The sequence below is a fragment of the Ctenocephalides felis genome, unplaced genomic scaffold, assembly GCF_003426905.1.
Source record: "Ctenocephalides felis isolate EL2017-DRISC unplaced genomic scaffold, ASM342690v1 CF-g0.4_SCAFFOLD_03571, whole genome shotgun sequence".
Lineage (NCBI taxonomy): Eukaryota > Metazoa > Arthropoda > Insecta > Siphonaptera > Pulicidae > Ctenocephalides > Ctenocephalides felis.
This window is the reverse complement of record NW_020539725.1, coordinates 13104059-13131482: the sequence shown is the minus strand read 5'-3', so window position 1 is coordinate 13131482 and position 27424 is coordinate 13104059. Positions and strand designations below refer to the sequence as shown.

Genomic DNA, 27424 nt, shown 5'->3' with positions numbered 1-27424 from the left:
GATAATGACCAATAACACGAATATCTTAAATTTATAGGATTCTTTTTAGTTATTTACATTAAGGTGACCATACGTCCCGGGTTGACCGGAATAGTTCCGAATTTGCACCTTGTGTTCCAGGTTTTTCTAAAACCATAATATTTGTCTCAGATTTAAATTTTTGCCCCGGATTGAACCGGATTTTCAAAAATTGCTACCTACATTGCCCTTAAGCAGTCAAAATGACCGCGTATTCTGAAAGAATAAGTAATGCTTTAAAATATTTGCTTAAAATTAATTTTCAAAATTTTCTACTCAATTTGCAGTTGTACAACAATAAGTTAATTTTACGTGGGAAGATTAAAAAAAACTTTATCAGGAATTTTTAATTATTTTCACAATTAAAGCAAATGTGAACTGAAACCTTTTCATGCTTATATTTGTTATTTGTTTTATTATTATGACAAACTCGTATTTAGCAAATTTTTCTTTTGTTAGAATATGTATATTTAATGACTGGCTGGATCTTCATATTATTTTGTCCTGAAACAAGAGCTGCTTCCTTTGTATTATGAATCCTGCCGTTTTCTTGTAAAATATGCCAGACATTTATAGCAGTCAAATCTAAAATATTGAAAAACATTTGCACCTACATGAACTAATTTTACGATTTTCGTGCCACTTATCCGAAATATTTCAGAAGAGTTCATTTTTCGAATTCGTTTGAGAACGATAATCGTTTTCTATAATAATTAATTCAATATTTTAGATTTGACCGCGGTTTTGGTAAAGGTCTTCGCACTATTTTATACTTACATTTTAACTTCCCGTAGGGTAAGTTATTGTAATCGTCCAAAAATCAAAATTGAAAATCTTTAAATTTCTTCGTGTTTTAAAGGTTTCATGTGGCATACCTCAGAAAAAATAGATGTGTGTGTATGTATGTGTATGGATACAATTTTTCGTCCACGTTTTCGGGCGCACGTTTCAACTGATTTGAATGGTTCAAAAAACATTCGATTCCTATCGATAGGAAGATGTGCTGATTAGTTTTTGACAAAGGCATGTCCAGCCGTTTAGGAGATGCGGAGCAAAGAGTGCAGAAAATAGAAATCGAGTTTTTGAGAGAACGGAGCATCCGATTTGAATGATTCAAAAAACTTTCTGCTTGTTTTGACAAAATAATTGTTTTTAGAAAAAAAAATTCATTTCATTTTTTTTTTTTGAATATCGAAAATAATTCAGAATTCAATTTTAATTTTGGTTAAAGCTCACTTATATACGATAAGTGAATAATTTTAACTTTGTAATTCAGTTTATATAATTCTTATAAATATTAGACAATGTTACAATATTTATAATAATCTATTTGAAAACATTTAATATTTCTCGACTATTTCGTTACGGTACGGGAAGTTCCAGCAATGTGCCTTAAGGCACGATGATCCTAGTTTTTTATTAAATAGATAATGGTTCCTTATCAATATAATAATAATAACGATCCTAATTTTTACTTCTATTGTTATTATATTGTAATATCCAATCCATTATGTTGGGTTGGGCGTAAATCCTACAAATATTGCATGAATAAAATTATTAATTTAATAAATCATTTTCAAATTCATAAAGTTTTATATATTTTAATAATTTTTTTTTTTTTTTTAAATACATAAAATTTTAAAATAAAATTAAAAAAAATATATTTTACTTAATTGTTTATTAATTTTTTTTTTCAAGATCGTGAACTTTATGAACAAAAAATATAGACATTGATTTTTAAATTAATCTATATAAAAATGACAGTTTTTAAGTGTATGTTAAATACTCCAGTCATTAGTTTTAGGACATAACATAATGGCTGGATGTGAACCCTAAAAATCAGTGGGCATGTAGCAGGATCAATAACAATGCAAAGTTTTATAAATCTTTGAAATCAGATAAATTTTTTTTTTCAATATGTCAGAACTTGAAAACTTACACACATTATTCAATATCTAATGCATATCCATTTAACTTATAACATACTTATTTAGATAGAAATGAGTTCAATAATCTTCATTTTCGATTTTGTTCTATTTTAATCAGATATCCTTAAAGAAATTTCATTCAAATTCACAGATATATCAAGGTTTTAATATCAAATTCCCAATTATTTTATTTCCGAGGCATTTTTAATTAAAAAAAAGATAACATTTGGCTTTATAAACATTAATATATTTGAAAAATGATATTTACATAAAATGATTTCTCTCAATGAAATTTAAAAATTTCTTAATCGTTTTAAAAAAATAAATTTATGAATCCCATTTCTTATACTCCATTCCATCTGGTGGACGAACCTCAACCTTCTCTTTGCCCACCTCGTTCCAATTTGTGCTAAGTACTGTACCACCTGATTCCATCTATAAAATAAATGAATTTTAATTAAACATTGTAATACATTATATAGAGATTATATTATATTACTGCTTATATAATTGCTTTATCAATGTCATACTTTTAAACCAAAACTACCTTTTATTCACTAATTCATTTTTACATTAGAGCAACTTTAGAATAAACCACTTATAAAATTTCAGCAGTGCTACTACCAAGTTTAAAGGTTACATTTTACTATCAATCAGGTTTATTTTAATTGCTCTCTACCAAGATAATTCATTCAGCACAACTCCTCCATTATCCAAGATACCAGATATATATAAATACTTTGAAATATTTAGAAAATACAGCGATCTATATGTAATCAGTGCAAAATACGAGGTCTGTTCAAAAAGTTTTCGTAATTTTCGTTTTTTCAAAAAAATATTTATTTATTCGTCTACATTAATGTGGTCCCCTTCAAAGTAGTCCCCCCCAGATATAATACACTTATGCCAGCGTTTTTTCCAATTTTCGAAGCACCCTTGATATTCACTTTTGATATGTCCTTGAGCACTCTCGGCGATTTTCTTCAATCGAGGAAAACCGCCGTCCTTTCATGGGTCTCTTCAACTTGGGAATAGGAAAAAGTCACACGGAGCCATATCTGGTGAATTTTTGCACTTTGCAACACTTTATTTCATTTTTTACGCAAAATTTAATACAAATTCTTTGACTTTTCAATTCTTCCATTGTAAAAATCGCCGAGCTCAGAAAAAACACGTCGAACCTTAGCGACTACCACAGACAAAGTAAACAGTGAATATAGCTGAAAATTTCATCATACTTTAGGGGCATGTATACCAACACAATAAAAAAAAATTTTGACAATCAGACACTCCAGACCCGCGAAATTTAATTATTAGTAATTCCGGGTACTTTTTGAACAGACCATGTATACATCTAGACCTTATACAAAAGTTTGCTGAAGATTCCATTTTAACATAGAATTATTTATAAATATAAATACTTACAAATGACTTGTTCATAGCTCTGCGAACATCTTCATTGCTTTCTCCATAAATTTTCTGGAACAAAGCATTCAGAGCAGCATCACCTTCCGGTTTCTCTTCTTCAAAGTCCCTTGCAATTTGTTCCCATTTCTCATTTGCTTTGGTAGGGTTGACTGGTTTTGGTAATTCTAAAAAAATGTTAAATGCACTTTAAATAAAAATTGTATTATTGTATCAAAAGCAAAGTATATGTGAAATTTCATTGATGATATACCTGCATCTGCTTCTAATTTTTCCCATCTTATGCCCATTGCTTTTACAAGTTTCACTTCTATTTTTGATGGAGTCACTTTATGTGTGCAATATATAGGTACTATGCCATTTAAGAGTCGAAAATCCAGTTCATTTTCTTCATACTTAACATGAAGCTAAAAATTTTTTTTTATAAACTAGAACTAGTGATAAATAAAGTAAATCCATTGATAATAACTCCTTGTCAAAATCCTTATAAAATAGATATGATTTAAAATATCAAGCAACTTTAGTTTGTGTTGATCAATTAGTTTGGTCAATTTATCATATCTAGTTGTATATTTCATTCAAATAAAAGTAATTTCAGAGAAAATATTTTTTCAGTTCTTCCATTCTATGAGAGCTGTTATCCATACTATAGAATTATAAAGCTTATTATAGTTTAAGTTACGATTCATATAAATTTTTACCATACATTACTGTTCAGAACAACCACATTTTTAGAGTCAAATGAGTAGCAATATATGCCTTTGTTCTAAACATGTGTCGATTCTATTTTTTATAAAGTATTGATGTAGTACTTACAGATGTTGATCCATAATCAATCTTTAATTTTGATTCATCCACGTTCTTTAACAAAATAGTGACAGTGACATCGGTTTCTGTTTGATACCAATCATGTCTTATTTTTGGTTTAGCCTATTTAAATAAATATATAATTCTAGTTAAAGCTATACATAGATCATAAAATATGTATCAAAAGTATATGAATAAAAATGATATATGTATCATTTAAATAGTGGGGCTCTTGTGTTGTATGAAACACATCACATAGGAGAGTACATTATATAGCAATGCAATATTCATTTATGGTTTTATCATTTTAATTATGTATTAACTATGTTTTAAAATTATATTAAATAAAAAATAATAATACTACTACAAATTTGGAATCAATTATCTGTACAATAAACTACGACGTACCGCTGTTTTAGTCTCAGTGCTAGAGTTTTGCTCTTCACTCATTTCTTTTCTTATTAATATGATTAATTTATAGATTTAAATATTTATTTATATATACAAAGTTTATTTAAAAATAGAATCTACCTAAAATATGTCGTTTGTTTTTTTATGACATATGTCAAATATGCGGATAAAAATAACAGCATATTCAGGATTTTTACCTTCATGTAAAAGATTGGAAGGTTTGTAACAAAGATAAAAATAACAGCATATTTTGGATTTTTACCTTCATGTAAAAGATTGGAAGGTTTGTAACAAAGATAAACATGGTTGTCATATTGTAGGCGCTAAATTCAAATTATTTAAAATTTCATATTTGGTTATATATTGTACGTCTGTTTTATTTAATAGACTTTTTCAAGAAGTGTATGATTTTTCGCAAAAATACTGAATCGATTTTGAAATTTTGTAAATCATTCGAAATATATCAGTAGGGAATCGAGTTGATTAGATTAGTTAGAATCCGATGTGGATTTTTTAGTAATTAATTATTGAAAAAAAAATTGGTTCATATATTACAATCCGCGAAAAGTAGTTTTATTAAAAAATTGATTAAATTCAATGATCCTTGTCAAAATTTTAAAAATATATTATGACAGTTTCAAAGTTGGTAATTTAAAATCTTATTGATCAAGTTAATTATATACGCACATATCTGCAAATTTTTGCAACTTACCTTAAGGCAAATGCATATTACACTCAGTTTAGTTTTAATTCTAGCAAAAAATAGTTTTCAACAGTTAAACCTTAATAAACGTCACTAGAAAAGATATAAAATTTCGTCCTTTTTAAAAATCCATTAATATGCATTCATCGTTAAAAAAAAACTCATTAACTTTCCTTAGGGTAAGTTACAGTAATTGCAGAAAAAAATAAAATGGATTTTTTTTATATCTTTACTTTTCAAAGGTTTCTTAACATTTTGGCATACCTTAGAAAAATAAATAAAATTATTCTATGTGTGTGTGAGTGTGTTCGGATACAAATTTCTGTCAGGTTGAATAATTCAAAAGCATGCGATTTGTATTGATAAAGAGACGTGCTGATTAGTTTTTGGCAAAGGCAAAGGTCTAACCGTTTCAAAGATACGGGGAAAAAAGTTACAAAATTGATGATTCAGTTTTTGTGAGAACGGAGCGTCTGATTTCAATAATAAAACGAAGAACTTTATGAATTTTAAGGAAGGCAGGTCCTGTGGTTACTGAGATTAAATGAAAAAAACTTAAAAAATGCCGTTTGGTGATCAAAAATTTTGATGGGACATATGCACATCAGATATTTTAATAATAACAAACTATGGCTTCCGTACCAATGTTTATCCGTTTGAAAAAAATTAAAAAGTTACAAAATAATTCAAAAGCTTAATTTTTTCAAAGTTTTCAAAAATTAAAGCGTTTATAAAAAGTTAAGTTTTTGGTACGGAAAGTTTCAACAATTAGCCTTAAGGCACGATACCATGCACCACTAGTTTTCACTTTTTTTTGACTTCTGAAAATAGTTGATTTAAATATATTTTAGATTTTATTCTGTGCCTAAGAAAAAATTTAGTCCCAGCACTTATTAATTTTAATATAAATTTTGCTAAAAAAATTGTTATAATTAAAATAAATGGTCAAAAATAACATGGGGAAAGTACTGTACTTTATACACTGTAATAATACAGTCTGTATTATTTTCTACTACTTACATTTGAATGATTTAAAATTAAATTTATATTAAAAAAGTAACAGTTTTGATCAATATTATTTATTTTGTGCTTTACTGTTTTGTTTGCGGCATTATTTCTATGGCAACTGAATTGAAGTCCATCTTGTAAAGAAACGAAGATTTTAGTAAACCTATATAACCTACATACATTTTTACTAGAATATTACCATTTAAAACATGTGCTTTTGAATTAGCTTTAATTTTATATGTATAATTTGTTGAATGACATTTCATATGACAAAACATCATGTTTTATAGTCACACTTTCTAATTTTAAATTATATTTTTTTATATTTTTGAGAATACAATCATAGTTATTTTTATAATATATTTATTCAGTAAAATAATATGGAGTTATTTCGAGTGGATTATGCTCTGGTGGGTATGACCCATCCGCACACCATGATGTTGTTGCCACCAGCAAACGCCCAAATTAATGAAAAGCAAAAAATTGCAGTCGGAGGGCAAGATGGGGTCTTGCAAGTGTTTGGATTAAATAATGATGATATCGAGGTATGACGTTTTATTAAAATTGTATAAAGTTTTTTTATTATTTTATTGGCTTTATAAACTGGTACATTAGCCATATACTAAATTACATAATATTGTATAAAGTTACTACTAAAATTCAGATGCTTATGCAAATGCAAGTCAAATCTTTCATAATTCAATTTTACTTTTATTATTTTATTGTATTAACAGTCCTTAATAACTTAATTTTACTTTTGTTATTGTATTATATTAGCAGAGCATTTTTGGATAGATTTATGGAAGGAATTATTAGAAAATTTCCAATTTGAATATTGTCGATTATTCACATGCTTAAGATTGTAAAAATTATTTTGCTAATATTATAATTTATTAAAATCTTTTGAAACACTATGCACTCATCAAAATCTTTTCTGAGGTAAACTGAAGAAAAAAGGCATTCTTATAAATGTCCAAATACAGGATTAATCTTTTTTTTAATTTTATTTGTCCTCACTTACTCTGAGCATTTAACCACCTACAATATTTTATTTTATTTACATCATATACTATTTTTTATATCATATTCAATCTTATATATCATATTCTATAGAAATATAGAATAGAAATAACTAGTTATTTCAATTATTTTCTTCAATTTCTTTATTCTTTTTCATTCTTAATTCTATTCAACTCATATCTTCCCTTCAATTTTATTTCTTCATTCTTCTTCTAATCTCAGCGAGTTCTAATAGTTTTTCTTCTTTGTCCTAATACAACTCAGCTATCCGAATTCTGTAATTTCTATTCTTACTCATTTTTATTCAAATTCTACTTGACAAATCCAATTCTATTTGATTTAAAATTAACTCTATATATTTTTTTTTCTTAAATTCTAAGTCAATGACAGGATTCGATCCAAAGAACCTTGTCGTGAGAGTCGAACACGCAACTAATTGAGCTATGCTCGCCACGGATTAAAATATATCCTTAAATTCATATTTGCTAATTAATATTCAACCCTTTTGCAACGAGTGTCCGTTTTGCAACCTGTGTGTACGAATGTCATCTATAGACGACATCGTGTGTGTCGACTTTAGTTTCAAGAATTATCGCTCCAAATTAAATTATTGAGAAGTCTAATTTGTTATTGTAATATTTAGTTCTTCAAAAGTGTAATTTTAAATTGTTAAATATATTTTCACTGATAATGAATTAAATATGCTGAATGCTGTGTAAAAAATACTTGGGCGGCTTGCTAGCTCTTATAGTAATGTCACAGCGGAAAATTCTTTTGTTATGGGTTAAATATATATTTATATTTTATTATTTGTATTTAACAAAAGTGCATTACAGGTAACATTTAAAACCATTCCTGGTCCTGAAGTTACTTCTATGCAATTAGGAGGAGCGCTTGGTAAGAACTTGAATTTTTTTAATTATTCAGTTATTTTCACTTATACAACTATTTTAGGTACTCCAGCTGATAAAATTTTTATAGCATCAGGCAATGAGGTCAGAGCTTTCACAAAACGCGGAAAACAGTTTCTTGGCTTTGATACTAACCTTACAGAACCTATAAGATCTATGTAAGTTGAATTTTTAAAGCTAGTAATTTTAGTTGTTATCAAATTGATAATAAAAAATGGTATACCGCATAATGTTAATTTATAACTTGAAAACAGTAAATTGAATTATTAGGTTTGTTAGTGGTAGCGATCTTCTTGTATGTGGAAATCATATAATGGGTCATTTCAAGGATTGTAAAGATGCTGGAACTTACCTGTGCGGCGACTCCATAGTGGATGTGGTTGCTGTACGTCCAGACCTGGTAACCAAAAATTTCATCATTCATTTATACATTTACGTACCTATATTTTATATATACACATATATTTTAGAAATTTTCATCTTTTTTTATGTTTCATAGATTTTAATAATTGATCATTATTTTTTCTCGTGGTCTGAAATATTTACTTGTTTATTATTCACAGAACTCGCCCCGTTTAACAGTTGTACTGGCATGTTCTGGAAGAGCTCTACGGGTTTTAGAACATTGTCGTGTCTTGTCGACATTAGAAACTCCAGCTGTACCTACATGTCTCCAAGTTGTTCCTAATTCATCAGCTGTTCTATGTGGTATGACTGATGGAACAATCTCGTGGTTGTCTTTAGATGGGTAAGATGTCTTAATTTGAAAAAAATGATGAGTTTAAATTATAAAATATTGAAAATGTGTTTATTAGTATACTCTTTAACATGCCGCATTTGAATTTTAAAATCTTTTGCTGCCCCTATGTACAATAAGTTTGCACTTTAGAGAAGATTTGTAATCATTCTTTTTATTGGTTAAATGGTATTTACATTGGTGAATATACGAGTATAATTTTACTGATTATTATATGTTTAAGTATTTATCACTATTATCAGTTTCAATTACCTTAAATTTGACAGAAATCAAATAGTATTGGTTTAGGACTAAATATTAAATTCTCAGAATAGATGTAAATTATACCACTTTGGTGCCACTTTGGAATGCTATATTAAAAATAACTATAGGTAAAATACAAATTTCATATAATATATAATTATAATGGTAACCTTATAAGGTGACCATATTGTTTTAAGTCAAACCAGGACGGTAAATTTTAGTCCTTATAAACCGGGGGGATTTTGCTAATTTTAGTTTTCTTTATTTTTTTTTAATTAAAATTACTGACTTTTAGTAGAAACTTTATTATTCGATTATGTGTTATACTATTTCTTATATAAGATTTTCAGATATTTGATAAGTAGTTGTAATTTTATTATCAAGTAATTGCGAAAATTTAATTGATTTTTGAAAACCCTGGACAATCCGGAATAAATATTTCTTTTAGAACACAAGACGGAAATCCGGGATTGTCTCGGGTTCCCGGGTAATAGGATATCTAAGAAAATTATGAGATCCTATCACAACACATTACTACTCGAAGAACCATATAAACTTGCATATATCACAGATACGTTTAAAAGTTTGAGTTAAATTCCGTATTCTTAGAAATCCTAACTTAACCTTTCTTAACTACTGTAGATATAAAGATAGGCTAATTTGGGCTAATCACTATAACGAAAAATTATATATTCTTCCAACTTGCCATTACCAGGCGAGCTGCCTTAAGTCCATTTGTCGAAACTACTGGTGCATCAGTCACCTGCCTAGATGCCAACTTAGATCCTGATGGAGGCGGAAACAGCACATGGAAATTGTTAGTCGCCAGATTGGATGGCACTATTCAAATATATAATGTCAGCTCAACGGGATCTTATGACGACCAGCCTGATTTAGCATACTATGCGGTAAGTAAGAAATATAAACAATTATTTCTTGGCTTGAATGTAATAATATAAAAATGACTAATTTTGAGTAGAACGATGGCATTTTATTAAAAGATATGATTCTTTTTAGAATGTTAACGAAGGAGTTTCGTCCCTAAGAGGTGGTATTGTAGGAAATTATGGAAAATCTGAACTGATAGCCTGCACATTTTCTGGTAGAATAATTGGACTTACGACCACGCCACCCACAAGTACTATTGGAACTAGCAGCGATATCAGTGGACTCAATGCAAATGACAAACGAGCTGAAAAATTAAAGTGAGATCGGTTATTTAAATATTAATTTTATTTTTCGAAATATCATCAGTTTTATCAAATGCAGCTAGTGTATTTGTTAAACCAGAAATCATTTATTAGCTTCTCAACAAAATTGAGGAATCGTTTCATTTGCTTGAATATTCGAAAATTGTAATTGAATTGATTTAATGGATTATTAGTATAGTGGTATAAGTTTGTTTAATATATTATTATAATTAATAAATTTAATAGGTTAAATATATTTAATACAATATTATTGCTTTAGGGCAGAAATAGCAGAGTTAGAACAGAAGGTATCGCGTGAAAGATCTCGCTACCAAGCATCAACTCAATCTAATTCCCTAGGAACTTCATCAATACCAGCTTTAGAATTACGGGATATGGTAATTATAAAAATTTAGTAGTATTGGTGCATCTAATATAGATCAAAATATGATTATACATATTGATTAGTTAGTGCTATCCCGAGAAGACGCATCTTACTCATTAAGTTTAGAAGCTCCTACAGCTTTGGATTTTGTTCTGGTCCAAAGTGATGTTCCTATAGATTTACTTGATTCGCCGGATACTACTGCTGTTGTAAGCAAGAGCGAATGCGAACCTGGGGTAAGTAATAAAAGATATAAATTAATAAAAAAACATTTTCAGACAAAATCTTTTCGTATAATTCAATTTTATATCTACTTGGATAAAATTTTTATACAGGGTTGAAACATATAGCATATGATAATGAACATGATAAATCTTTTACGGATTGTCTAGGGTTTTTGAAAATTAATTAAATTTTCGCTGTTACTTGATAATAAAATTATAACTAATGAACATGATAAATCTTTGGTTTTTATTTGATTATTTTATTATTAGTTAATGTAAACACAATATCATTAGTAAATATAGTTTAAAGAAGTACGGCATTTCATAAATTCTATAGATAATTTGAAGTTGAATTTATATGATACAAATTATCAATATCAATCGTATTGAATTGTGAATTGTGAAATGTGAAATGATTTGTATATGAATTTCAGAGTGGAAACTTTCTATTGGCTACTTATAGATGCCAACTAAATACGACTCGTTTAGAAATAAGGTAATATAACAATAATTAAATCAATTAATTTATAATAATAATTAATATCGCATAATTTAATCGTTTCAAATTTTGTAATATGATATATTTAACCAAAATTTTGAAAATACAAATATTTCTAAAAATTCGAAATAATTTAATATAAAACTTCTGAACCCGAAAAATATTGTTTTTAGAAAAATCTGGTCGCAAGGTTGTAATCAGGGACTGTGAATTCGGAACGTACAGTTACCTTACTTGTATACGACATTTTCAAAAGATTTTTAAATTACTTTTCATATATTACAATATTGCAATATATTTGCAACTGCAATATATTTTTCTTTAATTTTCTATACTTTTTTTAATGCTTTCTTTGATTTTCTATTTGTATTCAGGTTTCGCACAATGGAAGGTCAGCATGGGTATCTAACAGTTCATGTTACACCATTATTACAACCGAAGTGTTGTCAAATAAGAAAATATCTCATAAGGCCATTAAGTTTACATACTAGGACTCACATTCCACCAGACGATGACAGGTAATTTTTATAAATAAAATCTGTATAAACATATAACTACATTGTAATCTGTGCGTACAGTTTTTTTAATATTTCAGCAGTAGTTTGCAAAACATAATTACTTCCCAATGTCCCTGAAAAAACTGCAAATATACTTGAAGTGAATATCTCAAAATGTTTTTAAATTACTGTTGTAGCAAAAAACTTAATAGATCATTTAAGTGAATATGAAAAAGTGAACTTTATAGTCATGTAAGGTAAAAAGGGCCAGGGAACGACAGAACTTGAAAATAGAAGGCCATGAATATATTTTATTATAATATTTCATGGATTCTTTCGCCATTATCCAATTTTTTGTTTGTCAATGCTAATAACCCTTGGCTAACCCCGTTCATAAAAGACATGCCTGAATTGGTATTTTTTGTGGTTAATCTTTTACCACATTTATTTACCTATTTATTTTTTTGAGAGAATTTTGTATTTGATAGGCCATACAATCGTTTGCATCTCCGCGGTCCGTTCAGTTTAGCAGAAATGCATTCCTGGCTAACTTATTGCATTCCGGAGGTACCAGAGAGGCCAGAAACTCGCGGTGCTGGTGATGATAGGGCCAGATATACGTTTATTTCGACACTTACAGGAACTGTTATAGATTGCGAATATGGGTGAGTGATTAAATATACATTTTTAGTGTTCAAACATACATATTCAAATATCATTCAATATATGATATTTGCTACAATTTTTTATTTATATAATTTTGTAATACTCGATTTGATGGCAAGCAAGATGTTTACTGAATATTTTTATATAAAACAAAATCTTATTTATAATTGCCATATTTGTTGTAGGAGAGGAGAGGCTGAAATTAAATCAGATAATATTTCGACAATAGCTGTACTCAAAGATATTCTTACTAAAGAAGCAACCAAAAAAAATATTAGGCTTGATATAGCTTGTAGTAAGTACCATTTAAATTTATTTATTATCATTATATGTATCATAATATGTTTGAAGGTCAGTTTTAAAAACATTAAAATAACTAAAATATCTTATAATTCGACATTGTGTAAAGATTTTATATCAATGCCATCAAATTCGTTCATTACTATCCGTTCTTTATTCTGGTCTATTTTTGTTTCTTTTATTAACTTTCCAAATAAGTAGTTTGTTTTTTCTACAAATCCAATTGGCGAATTTTATGTTTTCTTGTCGCTTTAAGTAACCTGAAATCCCTGGACACCAAACTTGGAAAAAGTTTGTGTGTGTTTTGACTCTTATACTCTTATTAGTCGACTTTTCCTGAATAACGAGTACACCGATTTTAAAAATTTAAAAGCCATTTGATGAAACTCGATCAGATTCATGGTGATTTTTTTACAACGCAAAAATCTTGAATCGATTTAAAAACTCACTTTTCGAAAGAAACTATAAAATATTAAATAACTTAACCCCGTGGTTTTCAACCTGTGGGGAGCGCCTACTCGGGTGAGCGTGATGCTGATGCAAAAATTTTGTGATGATACGAAAAAATGTCGATTAAATAATTATTTTTTATGTATATTTTAACCCTGCCCACTTGGATTCCGCCGCTCCGCCGGCAAAATTCATATAAATCTCGGAATTTGCGAGTGGAAAGGGTTAACATAATATTGCATACTAATTTCTAGTCTGCTAATTAAATTATAATATATAACAGTTGAGTATTTGTGAAACAATTTTTATCAACATTTTTTTACAAGAACTGGGGAGCGCGGTACTAAAAGGTTGGAAACCACTGAATTTGCTTTATTGCTGCATTTGTTTGACTACTATCTATCTAACAGATAATACATCCCAAAACGCTACAGAAAATTTGGGTATTTAAAAAATAACAAACTTAACATAAATATAAGTAGTATATAAGCAAATTGTCTACCAAAAGTTTTCGTACTAAAATGACAACGCAATCGCGCTGCGTTGCTGCTTACAGTTATAATATCGAAGCGCTAAGGCGCTGCGTAGCTGTTAATTGGTTACCGTTTGAAACAATAGGTAAAATAGAGCTGGTAAAAAGCAATTCGCATTGAAAGCCGATTATTTATATATATCAGGTTGTTCATGCAAATTGTCTTAAGGTTCTTACCTTCTTATAATGGTCTTACCTTCTTATCTATGGTTCCGGTTGCTTCCTGGGTTCGGTCTTAATTGAAATATTTCTCCACAACTGGTAACACTAAGCGTAAACATTTTTTATTCAGTTGCAACATTGCTGTCAACAGTAACGTGAAACAACATAACATAACCTTAAATGTGTGCTTGAAACATGAAAATATAACATTTATTTATTTTTTGTATGAATTGTATTGTGATTTGTAAAGTTTTTTTTTATATACTTTTATATACATTTTGTTGAATATAAACGATTTTCATAATGGAAGTTCACGAAGGTGATGTTGTTTTACCCGGTGATATAGCAGTTGACATACCAAAATGTGCATCCACAACAAAGGTCGTACTAGGTCCAGGTTTATACAATGAAAATGACACCGTTTTAATTAATAAATGTGGCATATTACGAAAAAAATCCCCAAACACATATTGGGTAGACTGTCAGCAGAAACGATATATTCCTAGTAGAGGTGAAACTGTCTTGGGAACTGTTGTAAATAAAGGAGGAGATGTTTTTAAAGTGGACATAGGAGCTAGTGAACATGCATCGTTATCATATTTAGCTTTCGAGGGAGCAACTAAAAAGAATCGACCTGATGTAAATATAGGTGATGTAATATTTGCAAAATTACTCATCGCAAGCAGAGATCTAGAACCTGAATTAGTTTGTGTTGATTCTCATGGGAAGAAAGGAAAATTAGGAGTTGTATCAGATGGTTTTGTTTTTAATTGCAGTCAATTTGGTTCGGAAAATCTTGAACCCCAAATGTCCCTTACTGAAAGCACTTGCTAAGGAATATCCTTATGAAATTGCAGCTGGTATGAATGGAAAGATTTGGATCAAAGCTAGAAGCACAAGAGAAACGATAGCAATTGCAAATGCTATTTTAGCAGCTGAGTTTGTTGTTGTGAAGAAGAAATTGTTAAAATGTGTGAAAATGTTGCTCTATCAGCAGCTGGATTTTAATTTTTTACTTTTTTATATTTTACATGTAAATATAATTACTATTAGTTTATTCTTTAAAATCTAAAATTCTAATTTATTAATTATTAAGACATCAAATGTAATATTCAAAATATATTACAAGAATATAAGCATTCATAACAAAACTTGGACTTAGATTATTTCTAATAGTGTATATTACGAATCCTAAATTTCATTATATATATTGCATACATTACAGAGAACTTCTTTATAACATTGTTGCTCGTGAGCAATATTGATTCTATTGAATTCAGTAATTTGTGAATGATTTCAATTATTGGCGTATTTTATAGAAGTTATACATAATTTTAGGTCACGTTTTAAGAAATTATTTGAAGTGTATGCATTGGTTAATAAGAACATGTGTTTTGGATATAATTTTTGTGCCTTATTTTATGAAAATCAGAAAATCTAATTTGAGTAACACAAATATGGAAAGTTCAAGCATTCTACATTAAAATGCTGTTTATCATCATTTAAATTTAGGATTTACAAATTGTTTTGTACACCCCAATGCCCTTATTTTCGCAAATTTAAGTGAATAGTTTATTACTATGTTGAGAATATGTTTTATGTATAAATATGTTATTCACTTAATTAATTACTATAAACTATTATTACTTACAGCAATCAATGATGATAGTATACCTCATACTCTAAAATTAATGGATGAAATATTGCATTCTCAGTTAGAATTAGTACGAAATATTGCATTATTGGATGCACTGGATGAATTAGATATTCGTAATGAGGATGATGTACTTGCTTTATCAGAGGAATTTAGAGATGTTTTAGAAAGGGAGAGTGAAATTCGAGAACAAGCTAAACGAAAGCCTGCCATTTTGGATCGTTTGTATGGTAATATAATTTGCTACTAATTTATTATATTAGGTTGTCAAATATCTCCCTTCCGCCTTTTTGAATAAAGAGTCTTTTGAATAAAGAGCAAAAAAGCGGAAGGGAGATATTTGAAACCTAATAATTTACATAATACTTCCACAACAAACATTTATCTTTAACTTCTTTTAAACAAATATTAGTATTTCTTTATTTTATTAAATTTTATATCACGTTGAAATTAATTTATTATAATTTTAACTCTTAAATAGCGTAATTAAGTTATGAAATTGATAAAAAATAATAAATATTAACGAAGTTTAGAATATGTGTAAATATATTTGCCGTGTTTCCCATATATTAATGATTTGATATATCATTGAATTTTTTGTAATCACTTAAAATCATAAGTTGTTTGTTAACGTTTTATTTTATCAACATGTTTTCATAACTTATGTCTACTATTTGATATAATCACTTCTGAAATTGCCACTATCTTAGCAATTGTTAACATTTATTTTTATAAAACAAGTATTTTGATAGCATAAATATAATTATAATTTATTTTATTTTTAAGGTATCATAACCGATTTGTATGTGGACCAGCATAAGTTTAAAGGAGTCACAGTTAAAAATAGTATATCATCATTAACAAAAATCTTGGATAAATATGATTTGAAAACACTGATTGACTTTTTTGAGGCACAAAACTAACCAATGCAACATAAATTGTATGTAAAGTATTTATTTGAAGGTTTCTTTTTGTCCAAATTTTTATTTTTATTTAACACATGTGAAATTATTTTCAATATATATGATAAAATAATTATAAATTTATATTATTTTCTTTAAAATTACACACCAATTGCCTTGATCATAAAAACTTTTTTTTACAATTATTCCTTCAATTTTAGTACATAATTGTTCTAATTCACCTTCTTGGAATACATGATAATATCGCAAAATATTGGTGGGTCTATTTGCTGACTCTGTTTAGATTCCTTTAACTTCCATGGGACTAACATATCTTGAAACTTGAATTCTGTTCTATTTTCGTGAATTGGAAGTTTGAGTACATTATTTGGATCGGTTTTCATTATCTTCTATTTTCAATTCAGCTACATCATCAATTTGATCTACAATTGGTAAAATAAAAATCTGGTATAAATTCATTAATTTTCATAATCTATACATATTATATGGCTTTAATATATTATATAAAAGCACTTTTTACTTCAAATTTTAAGTCTAGTCTATAGTCTATAGTTCATTAGATTTCAAAATATTAATTGTAATTCATTATAAAAAATAATTCATAAGATTTTATTGAACTTTTAATTCTTACCACAATTCTTTTTCAAATAGTTAGATTTTTTATTTTGTCGCGTTTGGTTTTTGGCCCATACATATATAAGAGCAACTCCATCCTTTTTGAGTATGCGAGCAATTTGTTGTATTGCTTGAATTCTTCTTTCCTGTAAGCGAATATTTTTATATTTTTTGTTTTTAATCAAATGATGTAATGAATTTTCTTTTAATGGTGATGTAATGATGTAATGAATATTCTTTTAATTTTAATCCAGAAATTTATAACAGATCCTCATTCAATTTTTTGTACTTTACCTCATTGGCTAAATGATGAATAACAGCTATACTAATTGCAGCATCAGCAATGTTATCACGAAATGGTAATGTAAGGCAATTGCAGGTGCAAACTTGAAATCCACGAGAAAAGCATAATGAAGAAAGATTTTCACTTCGATCGCAACCTATCTATAATTTTAAATAACTTTGCTTTCAAAACTTAATAATCTTGATGATAAATTAAATGATTTTTTAAAGTGACTTGAATAATTCATAACATTAGACTTTATTATCCAATTTTACCTGTACTATGCTACTTCCACTTTTAAAATATTTTCCATTTCCACATCCTACATCAATTAAAATTCCACCAACAGGTATAGTTTGTATGAATTTTTCAACATTAGGCCAAGGCTTGTGTCGTGTATCACTAAAATGTGATGCTATTTGTTCATATACCTTCAAAAATATTAATACAAGATTTCAATATCATAAACAAAACTATTTGAATAACAATAAGAAATAATCACAAGTGACAAAAGCAACTTTATATATTGCTTACACTATGAACATGTATCCTTTCCAAGTTTTCTGCAACATTTTCAAGTGTTACTTGTTTATCATTTAAAATATTCTGCTGACTATCGCACATTTTTTTATAATCACAATCACATATTGCATTCTTTCGAATAGTGCGAAATGTAAATGAAGTTCTAACAGAACGTTTAGAAACACTTAGACCATTTGTGGTTTGTATTACATCCATTGTTCTGGGCGTAATTCCATGTGTCCAATTATATCTAAGTAATCAAGCTGATATTTAATAAAATTGAAATAACTATTTAAATAGCATTTTGCAAATGAGTTTCTCTATTAATCATCACAATAAAATTTTGAACTATTCATGCATACCTAGATTCATTATCCATTATTAAAAGACTTCTTTGTGGTAAATGTACAGAATAATGTTGATTTAAATTGTTTCGGAATTCCATAACAACATCAGATCCTAAAGACAATGAATATATTGGGGACTCAAAAGCACTATGTGTATCAACATGGGGTGGTATTCCTAAAAAGAACTTTAATTGAATTAAATTTTTAAACTTAAAGTTGATGTAGCCAAAATATTTAAGAAACTAAAAAGAACATAATATTGATATAAAGGATATTTAGTGATCAAAATGTAGATCTAGGAAACTAATGTAGTTAATAAAGCAATATGTTTATTTAGTATAAATACTATTCACACAAAAAGATTAAATTATGAAAACAAGATTTAAAATTTAATAGATGGAATAGATGGTGCTCTAAAGATTCAATTAACTATTTTAGCATTATAATAGGAATACTATTGTTGTTTATTAATAAACTCGCCTTGTCCAGGTTTATACATATTAACAGTTAGTTGATCTACTTTATGAGGTACATCAATTTTCATTTCCTTTAACCTTTCCCAAATGATATCACATTGTTCAGGAATTTTTTCTTCTAGAGGTTTATTTCTATCTACATTGTTTGTATCATAATAAAACTCAAAACCATAATGTTTGACTTTACGGTGTTTCATTTCATCATTACAATTTTTATCCCAATCAATAAGTGATAGTAAATTAATTTCTTCTTGTGTGGTGACTATATCTTTTATAATTTTCAATCTTGGAGGTATCATATGGTACTCGTCATCAGTTTTAGAATCTGGTAAAGCATTTACATAGGAAAGGTATACAACTCCATCGTTCTGTCCAATAGTTAAAAGGCCATTTACTTCATTCATAGCTTTCTCAGAACTAGAGACGTCTTGGAATTGAATAAAACAAAACGATTGACCTGGTACCATAACAATTTTTGCTATATTTCCATATTTAGAAAAATTTTCAACAATACATTCTCGAGTTAAACCTGACACAAGTCCGGCATTGCAAATTACTATGTTCTGCAAGAAATTGAAGTATAAAATTATTGAACATTCCTCGAAAATCAAAAGTTCAAATGCTTACAGACTATTGTCTTTTTTTTATTAAAATCAAACATGAAATTAGTAAATTAATAATTAATTAATATGTTTCCTTCTTACAAAGAAAAGATTCATTTAACACAAATTTAAGAAGATTGTATCTATTTAATAAACATTATGTTTTGTTAAAAATGTATGTGAAAATAAATTATTATATCAATAAAAATGTTGAATTATTCTACATAAAACAGTATTGTTTATTTACATATAGTTAAATATTGTTATTTTTCATACCTGAGTTGGTGTAGTGCAAAAAGTAATATTTGTTGTATTTTCTATCAAATGTTGGGCACGTATTCGTTTTCTTTCGCATTTTTTCTTCTTGGATTTTGATATTTCAATCGACATTTTTTAATTATATTGTATTGTATTGTTTTATAATATATTTATAGAAATTATAGTTTTGAGGTTATTCCACGTTTTACTAATAATTTTACAAAGTTCATGTAGAATAATTAGAAGAGACAGTAATTGCTATAAAAAGTGAATGAAGGAAGATAAAATCAATAATCAGATTTTCTTATTATCATTTTGAAATGGTCAATTATAACTATAAATTATAACATTAACGAATAAGTAACAAATGTCATTTCGAAGAGGTTAATTCACAAACATGATATATTAAACGTTATTTAATAAAAATAAATTAGGTGAAGCATATAATCATCAATATATCAACTTTTGCATAACAATTATTTTGTTCAATTTCTAGGATTTTTGTTCAATTTTTTATTTCTTGCTTTTTTTATTCACATTACAGCAAATATATTAAAATATCTGTATTATATTGGTATAAGTATGTACAATTAGATTTATGGCGATCATATCAAATATACAGGTCATTTGACAAAAATTAAAGTTTAAAAATAAAAATGTACAATATTTAAATTTAGTTAATGTTCTTGATTTCAAATTGCGCGCTAAACCAAAGACGTGTCATGCTTGAAGTTAGACTTCACTGCGCTGCATTCGACAAACGCCAGTAGATGCCCCTTTCCTTCAATCATTTGTTTCCTGTCAATCTCACCTAATAACTTTTATTCATTTTTTTTAATACTTTAGTTGCCATTTTTAACCATTTAAAATTGTGTTCGTTCTATTTGTGTAATCCTAAATATTTTCAAATTATAATTCTAAAATTCGAAAACGTAACTTTATTTCATCCATTTTGGCCACACTACAGCTTCCGGAAGCAAACGACATTAGCCGATCAGTGACGAAGAGGCTTCTGTAACAACAAGCATCGGCCCGTAAGTGTTAAAAATTCCTATATGTTTAGTTTAAGGTTTAATTAAAATTTCTAGTTTAGTATAATTATAAATAAGTGCTAAAGAATCTTCGGTAAGTGGCAATCTATTGTGATCATTTGTGATGTGAATAATTAAGCTTCGGTTTTAGAGTTTATCGAGGGTTTCGGGTTTGGTCTTGTGCATGCGTCATGATGGGTTGGCTTTTTCCATTAAAATGTCGCATCCATAGCCAATCTTAGTTATCTTACACATTTATTTAATATATCTACTATTTTTACTACATATCGGTATATGTAGTCTTTGTAATTGACTCCATTGTTAGCCATTACTCATGGGTGATGTTTGGATTCTGGCTTTCATTTCCGTAAGAAAGTTAAATCATTCTATTTAATAATTTATACATTGGATGCATCGGCGTAAAGTGCAGTGTTACGGCCTTGAAATTATTATTAACCAGTTCACATCATGTTTTTCGTAAAATGTGCTAGATGTAAATTATATCTTCACTTAACGCGTGCATTTCTAAAAGTCAAACTGAGTAGCATCAATTATTTCATCCACGTAGTAAAACTATTCTATACCAATAGTAATTTATCATTTAACGAATATATGGGAGTGCTTCTTAAATTGTTACTAGCGTGTAACAAAATTTCCACTCTTATTAAGCTACTAATTATTTTAGCATTTTTTGCAGAAAGATATTTATAACCTATATAAAATATACATAGCGCTAAAGTGTGATGCTTCAATGAACGCCAAAATTTTTGAGTTGAGAGCCCGAAGTCATTTGCTTGTAAAGTGCATAGCAACTTCATTCATATGCAATATGGTCGTAATTATTTATTTTTCATTTAATATAAATATTTTATTGAAATAAACTTGCTATACATACTTATATATTTAAAATTAGTATCCAAATGATTGGAATATCATGAGGATTGTGGCTTTCAACCTGTGGGACGCGATTCCTCAGGGGGGAACACATCTGCTTTCAAAATACTATTATCAAAAAAAAACTAAAAACGTTGAAATGATATAAAATTGAATCCACAAATAATTATGTATATTTTGACATTATATTTTATATCATTTTGCATTTGTAGCCTGTTAAATGAATTATGTCAGTCAATTATTTAAAAAATTGAGAGCATTAGCATTATTTTTTCAAAAAAACGGGGAGGAGGCGGCACGAAAAGATTGCTATATATAACAAAATGCTATATTGGGCTAAGAAAGCAATTCGCATATTTACACCGACACGTTTAATTTTTGTTGTATTTTTTGGCAATCATTCTAATCAATGACTAATAGGTATTTTACACAAGTCAGATGATTGTGAAATTTCACAAAAATCGTATTTACGTATTTCTTTGTTAATCTGTTATTTTAATATAATTATATAGAATTTTTAACAACAAATGTTTCGGTGAATCAGTTCATTTCATGAAATATTTCTATTTAATGTAAAATTAGTATTACTATTCCTAATAGTAATCCTTGCGGATTTATTTTTAATAATAGTTTTTTATATGTGCCTTACTACGTACTCATACAATAAATTTTGATTATTTTTTGACCAAAATACTTTAATCGCGTATGATTTTTTTTTCATTTAGTTTTATATATGCTTATGTGTATGTATATGTATATATTGAAACTTCCAATTTTTTATTCGGACGTTGAAACATTTTTTTTAATGTTTTTTTGCATCATAGTCGAAATAAAAAACATTAAATAATTAAACTATTTATTTTGTATATTCGACACTGTGTGTCATCATTCAGCTGTTTAACAAATTCAACCCAGAAAAAACGCAGAACATAATTTTTAATGACGAGAAACAAACCAAAAAATAAAATATTAAATTAAAAGTAAAACAATAAAATTATGTAGTAACTACATGACTAACAAAAATATTTTTTTTTATTCTAAGTTTCTTAGTCATGTACCTACTACATAATTTTATGTAACTTTTAGTTTAATATTTTGTTTTTTTTTAAACAATGTCCTAAAAAATCTTCTGTTTTCTCCTGGTGTGAATTTGTTAAACATGATGAAGAAACATACATATAGTGTTAAAACGTACATGATAAATAGTTAATTTACTGCTTTTTATTTCAACTATTTGACTGCAAAGTTACTTATATTGTAACATTTCAAAAATATATTTCAACGTCAAACAAAAAATATAAAGTTTTTATATATAAAGTTACACAAGTTGTGAACTATGGTTCTATCTGCAAGTCCCTTCAGATTCAAATCGCGCTAGCAAAAGTGTGTTAAGGCCGCCATGCTCTCATTACTTGACGATTATGCCAACTCAAGGCTCAATAATATAGCAACGTTCAAATCAGGAACAAATTTCGATTATTTCCTAGTGTAAACTTACATGAACACACTGTAAAACTAGTTAAAGAAAAGTAGGTCAGGCCTGCTGCAATTTATGCAAAATTATTGAGATATTTCTATTTACTTCAACTTGTTGTCCAATGTCATTGAGTTGAATTGGTAATTTTCTTTGTGCAAAATTTGGTACAAATATGGTAAATAGTAATTGAATTTACTGGTACTCGTATATGAAAACTTTCCGGAATACAACAATTTTAATAGGCACAATTTGTACTTCCAATTACTCATTAAATAAGTGCTGATTATTATATGTATTAGCTACAAAATATTTAGCCCTTTCCTATGTTCTGCAATTTCTAGTTTTTTATAATGAGAATATTTCACGTTATAATTCATAAGCATATCTTTAATTTTAATATATGCACTTTCGATCGCGTGTGCAATGAAAGTATTGTTCTTTTATTTAATGAGTTCTTTTGCCAAGGTAATTTACAATATATTTGCAATGATTTTCTTTTAACCTCATTCTAATAAATTTTACTTTGTGTCTGATGTGTTTCAAAAATCAAGATGGCGCTATTATACACCCTCATAGAATCTTGCACCCTCGCACTTTGGAATGTCGGAGGGTGTGGTTTCGGTCTAGTTCGTGAGCGTTGACTTGTTCATCTGCAGGGATAGGTCATTGAACTTGGATAAATGTGATATACGTGTAGTTTTTCGTATATTAAAATGTAATATATTCTTTAGTTGATTTGAGGCAACGTTAGTTAGTAAAAAAAAATTCTTTGATTAGTTTTATATTATATATACAGAGGCGGATTTACAGTCGAGGCTAGAGCCCAGAGCGACAAAATTTAGAAAATGGAAATAAAAATTAAATACAATATTATTAACTAATTTTTCTTAATAGTCTTTTTTATTTCAAGAAATATAATTTATGCATTTGTATGAAAATTTATATGAAAACTATCGAAATTTATTTTTTTCGGAAATTAATAAATATGGTTTTGGGGGAGTCCATTAATCACATAATCGATTTTTTAAGGATTTTTGGACCCCCCTCCCCCTTAGTGATACATGGTGATATTCAAAGTTAGCCACCCCACCCACACGAAACATCACGTGTATTTTTAGTTACGAGAAAAAATTGTAAAATTAATTAAATTAATAATTAAAATCAATTAATAAATTTTTTTTTGAAAATGTTTGGATTTAAACAAAGTCAGATAAGGAATAAATACACCTGATATCATAGTATATCCCTCCCTCCCCCACGTGAAAAATAGACGTCCCCTTTTCTGAAAAATCCAAAATATTTTCGAATTATTCATGCCTTTTTTTATAACAAATTTTAATAGATCAATTAGAATGGAGGCAAATTTCAGTGTTAGGGCAGCATTTTAATTATGCTGATTACAGAATGTTAAAAAACCTATAAAGATATGCATTATGTATCCTTTCTTTTTTAAAAAATGTGTAGAAAAATAATAAAAATTGAGGAGCAAAAATTATTTACCTGCGATATACTGATCTATAAATCTATCACCAATTTTTCTTGACAAAAGCACTTGTAAAAAGAATTATTGAAAAATATTTAAAATTTTGACTTCACTTGGTAATTTTTATTATAACCATTTACTAAATGAAGACAACATTTTTAAAGACTTCAATAATTTTTTGTACAGATGCTTTTGGCAAGAAATGAGTGATACAAATTTATAGATCAATATTGAAGGTAAATAAATTTTGCTTCTCAATTTCTAATATTATTATACATTTCCTAAAGATCAGATACACAACCTAATATAATATATTTGATAATCATTATCAATTTTCTTATTTAAAAAAAATGTTTTTGACTAAAAATATCGATGAAGGATCTAGTTTCGAAACGTCTCAATTAATTATACTAAAACTTGTTTTTTTATTTGATTAATTGTTCAGAAAAGAAACAAATCATATGAATTATACTATTTATATTACATTCTGTAATTTTATATTAGCTACTGGCTCTATTATGGCTAACCAATTCTGGCCATAATATTAGCAATAATATTGAAAATTTTGTTCAATCTGCTAATTTTTCGGTCACTAAGTTGTCATTTATTCAAAAATAACCGGATGTTTTATCAGTTTGCTCGCGTCATTAGTCTTTCTTCTAAACATTTTTAAAATCATAATGCTATTCAGAGATAACAATAGTGCTTATGCTTTCATATTTAAATATTTTGAATTAACAATTACCGAGACGTCATCCAGTCTAAAAATATTATTAACTCTGCAATTCTATAATTGTTTTGCATGTTCTTGTTTTTAGTACGATTCAGAATATAATCCAAACTTGTTTGTGGCATTATTTAAACACGTGTTTAATATCTCAAAATTCAATTATTTTAACCATATGGTTTATAATTTTTATGTGTTCAAAATTGACCAAATATATGAAATATTTTATCCAAGAAGTTTTCATGATCTGTAGCAGAGCCGATCCTCCTCGTTCGGCCGAGAGTTACCGTGAATTTCCGAAGTGCTGGGGCATTGACCTGATTCGTGGAACATGCCGACCTCCGATGCACCCTAGATAGAATACTATAATTCTGTATATACATATATATGTATATAGTCAAATAATAGAAAAAGATTTGTGATAATTTCGGTAATCTTTCGTAACGGAATTAAGAAATGGTCACGCATAAATATTTTTGCTTTATGCGTAGCCATTGTAGGAAATAATCGCGTCTTCCGGTATCGAAATGATAAAGTTAAGAATTACGAATGGATGGATTCCCTTTACAGTTATTTCCGTACAACTATTAAGTTTTTGTCGAGTCTTTCTATTTGAAATATATAATTCCATTGAATTCTACAACTACATCAATAGCTAATTAGTTATAGTTTCTTAAACTAATTCTTATTTAAATAAACTTAAATAAAATAGCATCAGATGTTATATAAGCTTCTCACTCTTGCCTAGGCTTTTGTCATTGAATAGTGCATTATTTGCATTTATATTCTATATAATAATGGTTTGTTAACTATTTTCTGCAATTTTTACTGTTGCATACAAAATAAATATTTTCTTATAAAATATTGCATAATATTTTATAACCCATCAATTGACAAAAGTATTCTTACTGCTTACTTCAAGTCAGGGTTTGCAAACCTATACATATATTTGTATACCGTAGCTAATTACGGTGTCGTGCTTAAGATTTATAATTATATATTCCAAGTTAAATCCAATAACGTTTCCAAGTGTAAATAGCCTTTTCCACAGCTTTGTTCATAAAATTAACTTTTTTTTGACAATTTTTGCGTTGCCATCTATAAAGTTATTCGATTACGAAGTCATCATTAACATATTAAGTTCTGATTGCTATTGATTGATTGATTGATAATAATTAGTATAACACAAGTTTTAAAATTTTGATCTTTTGTTTTTTAAATCTTTAAATATTAATTTCTTTCTATAGCTAGATATCGACAGTCAGAATAATAATTCTGGTTGTTATGTGAAGCGTGTTTGATTAACATCTATCGTCTAAAAATAATCAAGCTTCTATAAGTCTTCAATTCATTTTATATGTATGCAATGAATATAGACATATATTAATGATTTATTAAGTCATTAAGCAAATTCTTGTGATAACTTCAACCGAATATTTCCGCCAGAAATACATACATATTGTGAATTAAAATATAGCTACAAAAATTATTAGTCGGTGCTCATTGATAGTATTACCTGAACACCTGAATCCCCTCATAATCGAACCACAAGTTTAATTCAATGTCATAATTTGTAATAGATATTAAATTACTATGATTATTATAAAATTACTATCCTTTTAATATTAACTATGAATAAGCTTGACAAGAGCCTGAAATAATATCTATTATTATTGATTACGGCTTGCTTATGAATAAATAAATAAATAAATAAAAATAAATAAATTGATATTTCAACCCTTGACCAGTCTTTAATATGAATTGCCGCATTTTAAATGCTTGTTTTTAATATCGCATTTCTAACGCCTGTTAGCAAAAGTTAAGGGCATATTTTATCGATTATTTTGGCGATTCCCTAAGTGGCCAACAAGGATTCCCAGGAATCCATGACAACTTTCAAGGGGTCAACGTCGACTAAAAATGAATTCGGGGTCTACGAAATGAAAATGGGGGTTCACAATTCACTACAGTTATAAATATATATCTGTATTTATAA

The 27424-nt window shown here is 27.9% G+C and overlaps 3 protein-coding genes and 1 long non-coding RNA gene across 4 annotated transcripts in view; 2 read left to right on the top strand and 2 right to left on the bottom strand.

Annotated features, from left to right (window-relative positions):
- Positions 1-2175: 2175 nt before the first annotated feature.
- LOC113385063 (protein SGT1 homolog) lies at positions 2176-4678 on the bottom strand. Its single transcript, XM_026622867.1, has 5 exons — positions 4587-4678; positions 4188-4301; positions 3625-3778; positions 3372-3538; positions 2176-2381 (listed from the first exon to the last, which is right to left on the bottom strand). Exons 1-5 carry the CDS (start codon positions 4626-4628, stop codon positions 2274-2276), a joined length of 585 nt encoding a protein of 194 aa, XP_026478652.1. The 5' UTR covers positions 4629-4678; the 3' UTR covers positions 2176-2273.
- A 2002-nt stretch (positions 4679-6680) lies between these two features.
- On the top strand, positions 6681-16713 carry LOC113385640 (Bardet-Biedl syndrome 7 protein homolog). The gene is made up of 15 exons (XM_026623487.1): positions 6681-6845; positions 8157-8217; positions 8275-8389; positions 8502-8631; positions 8795-8979; positions 9947-10139; positions 10249-10436; positions 10702-10819; positions 10890-11042; positions 11465-11526; positions 11904-12047; positions 12515-12691; positions 12878-12987; positions 15790-16020; positions 16577-16713. Exons 1-15 carry the CDS (start codon positions 6681-6683, stop codon positions 16711-16713), a joined length of 2169 nt encoding a protein of 722 aa, XP_026479272.1.
- Positions 16714-17076: 363 nt separating this feature from the next.
- Positions 17077-20078, bottom strand: LOC113385639 (alkylated DNA repair protein alkB homolog 8-like). The gene is made up of 8 exons (XM_026623486.1): positions 19835-20078; positions 18961-19519; positions 18496-18655; positions 18146-18383; positions 17887-18042; positions 17623-17772; positions 17345-17474; positions 17077-17135 (listed from the first exon to the last, which is right to left on the bottom strand). The coding sequence occupies exons 1-8, from the start codon at positions 19946-19948 to the stop codon at positions 17077-17079; spliced, it is 1566 nt and encodes a 521-aa protein (XP_026479271.1). The 5' UTR covers positions 19949-20078.
- A 535-nt stretch (positions 20079-20613) lies between these two features.
- Positions 20614-27424, top strand: part of LOC113384776 — a 28928-nt gene continuing 22117 nt past the window's right edge. The window contains exon 1 of the long non-coding RNA XR_003367951.1: positions 20614-20850. This is a non-coding gene — a long non-coding RNA (uncharacterized LOC113384776). The remainder of the gene's footprint in view (positions 20851-27424) is intronic.

Excerpts from the sequence above, each read along its gene's own strand:
- LOC113385063 (XM_026622867.1), bottom strand. The coding sequence starts at position 4,628 with ATGAGTGAAGAGCAAAACTCTAGCACTGAGACTAAAACAGCG. Across the intron at positions 3,779-4,187 it reads TTGATTATGGATCAACATCT|CTTCATGTTAAGTATGAAGA; the intron begins GTAAGTACTACA and ends AAAAATTTTTAG. Across the intron at positions 3,539-3,624 it reads AAAATTAGAAGCAGATGCAG|AATTACCAAAACCAGTCAAC; the intron begins GTATATCATCAA and ends ACATTTTTTTAG.
- LOC113385640 (XM_026623487.1), top strand. The coding sequence starts at position 6,681 with ATGGAGTTATTTCGAGTGGATTATGCTCTGGTGGGTATGACCCATCCG. Across the intron at positions 8,980-9,946 it reads TCGTGGTTGTCTTTAGATGG|GCGAGCTGCCTTAAGTCCAT; the intron begins GTAAGATGTCTT and ends TGCCATTACCAG. Across the intron at positions 12,048-12,514 it reads ATTCCACCAGACGATGACAG|GCCATACAATCGTTTGCATC; the intron begins GTAATTTTTATA and ends TGTATTTGATAG.
- LOC113385639 (XM_026623486.1), bottom strand. The coding sequence starts at position 19,948 with ATGTCGATTGAAATATCAAAATCCAAGAAGAAAAAATGCGAAAGAAAA. Across the intron at positions 19,520-19,834 it reads TTTGCACTACACCAACTCAG|AACATAGTAATTTGCAATGC; the intron begins GTATGAAAAATA and ends AATTTCTTGCAG. Across the intron at positions 18,656-18,960 it reads TATGTATAAACCTGGACAAG|GAATACCACCCCATGTTGAT; the intron begins GCGAGTTTATTA and ends AGTTCTTTTTAG.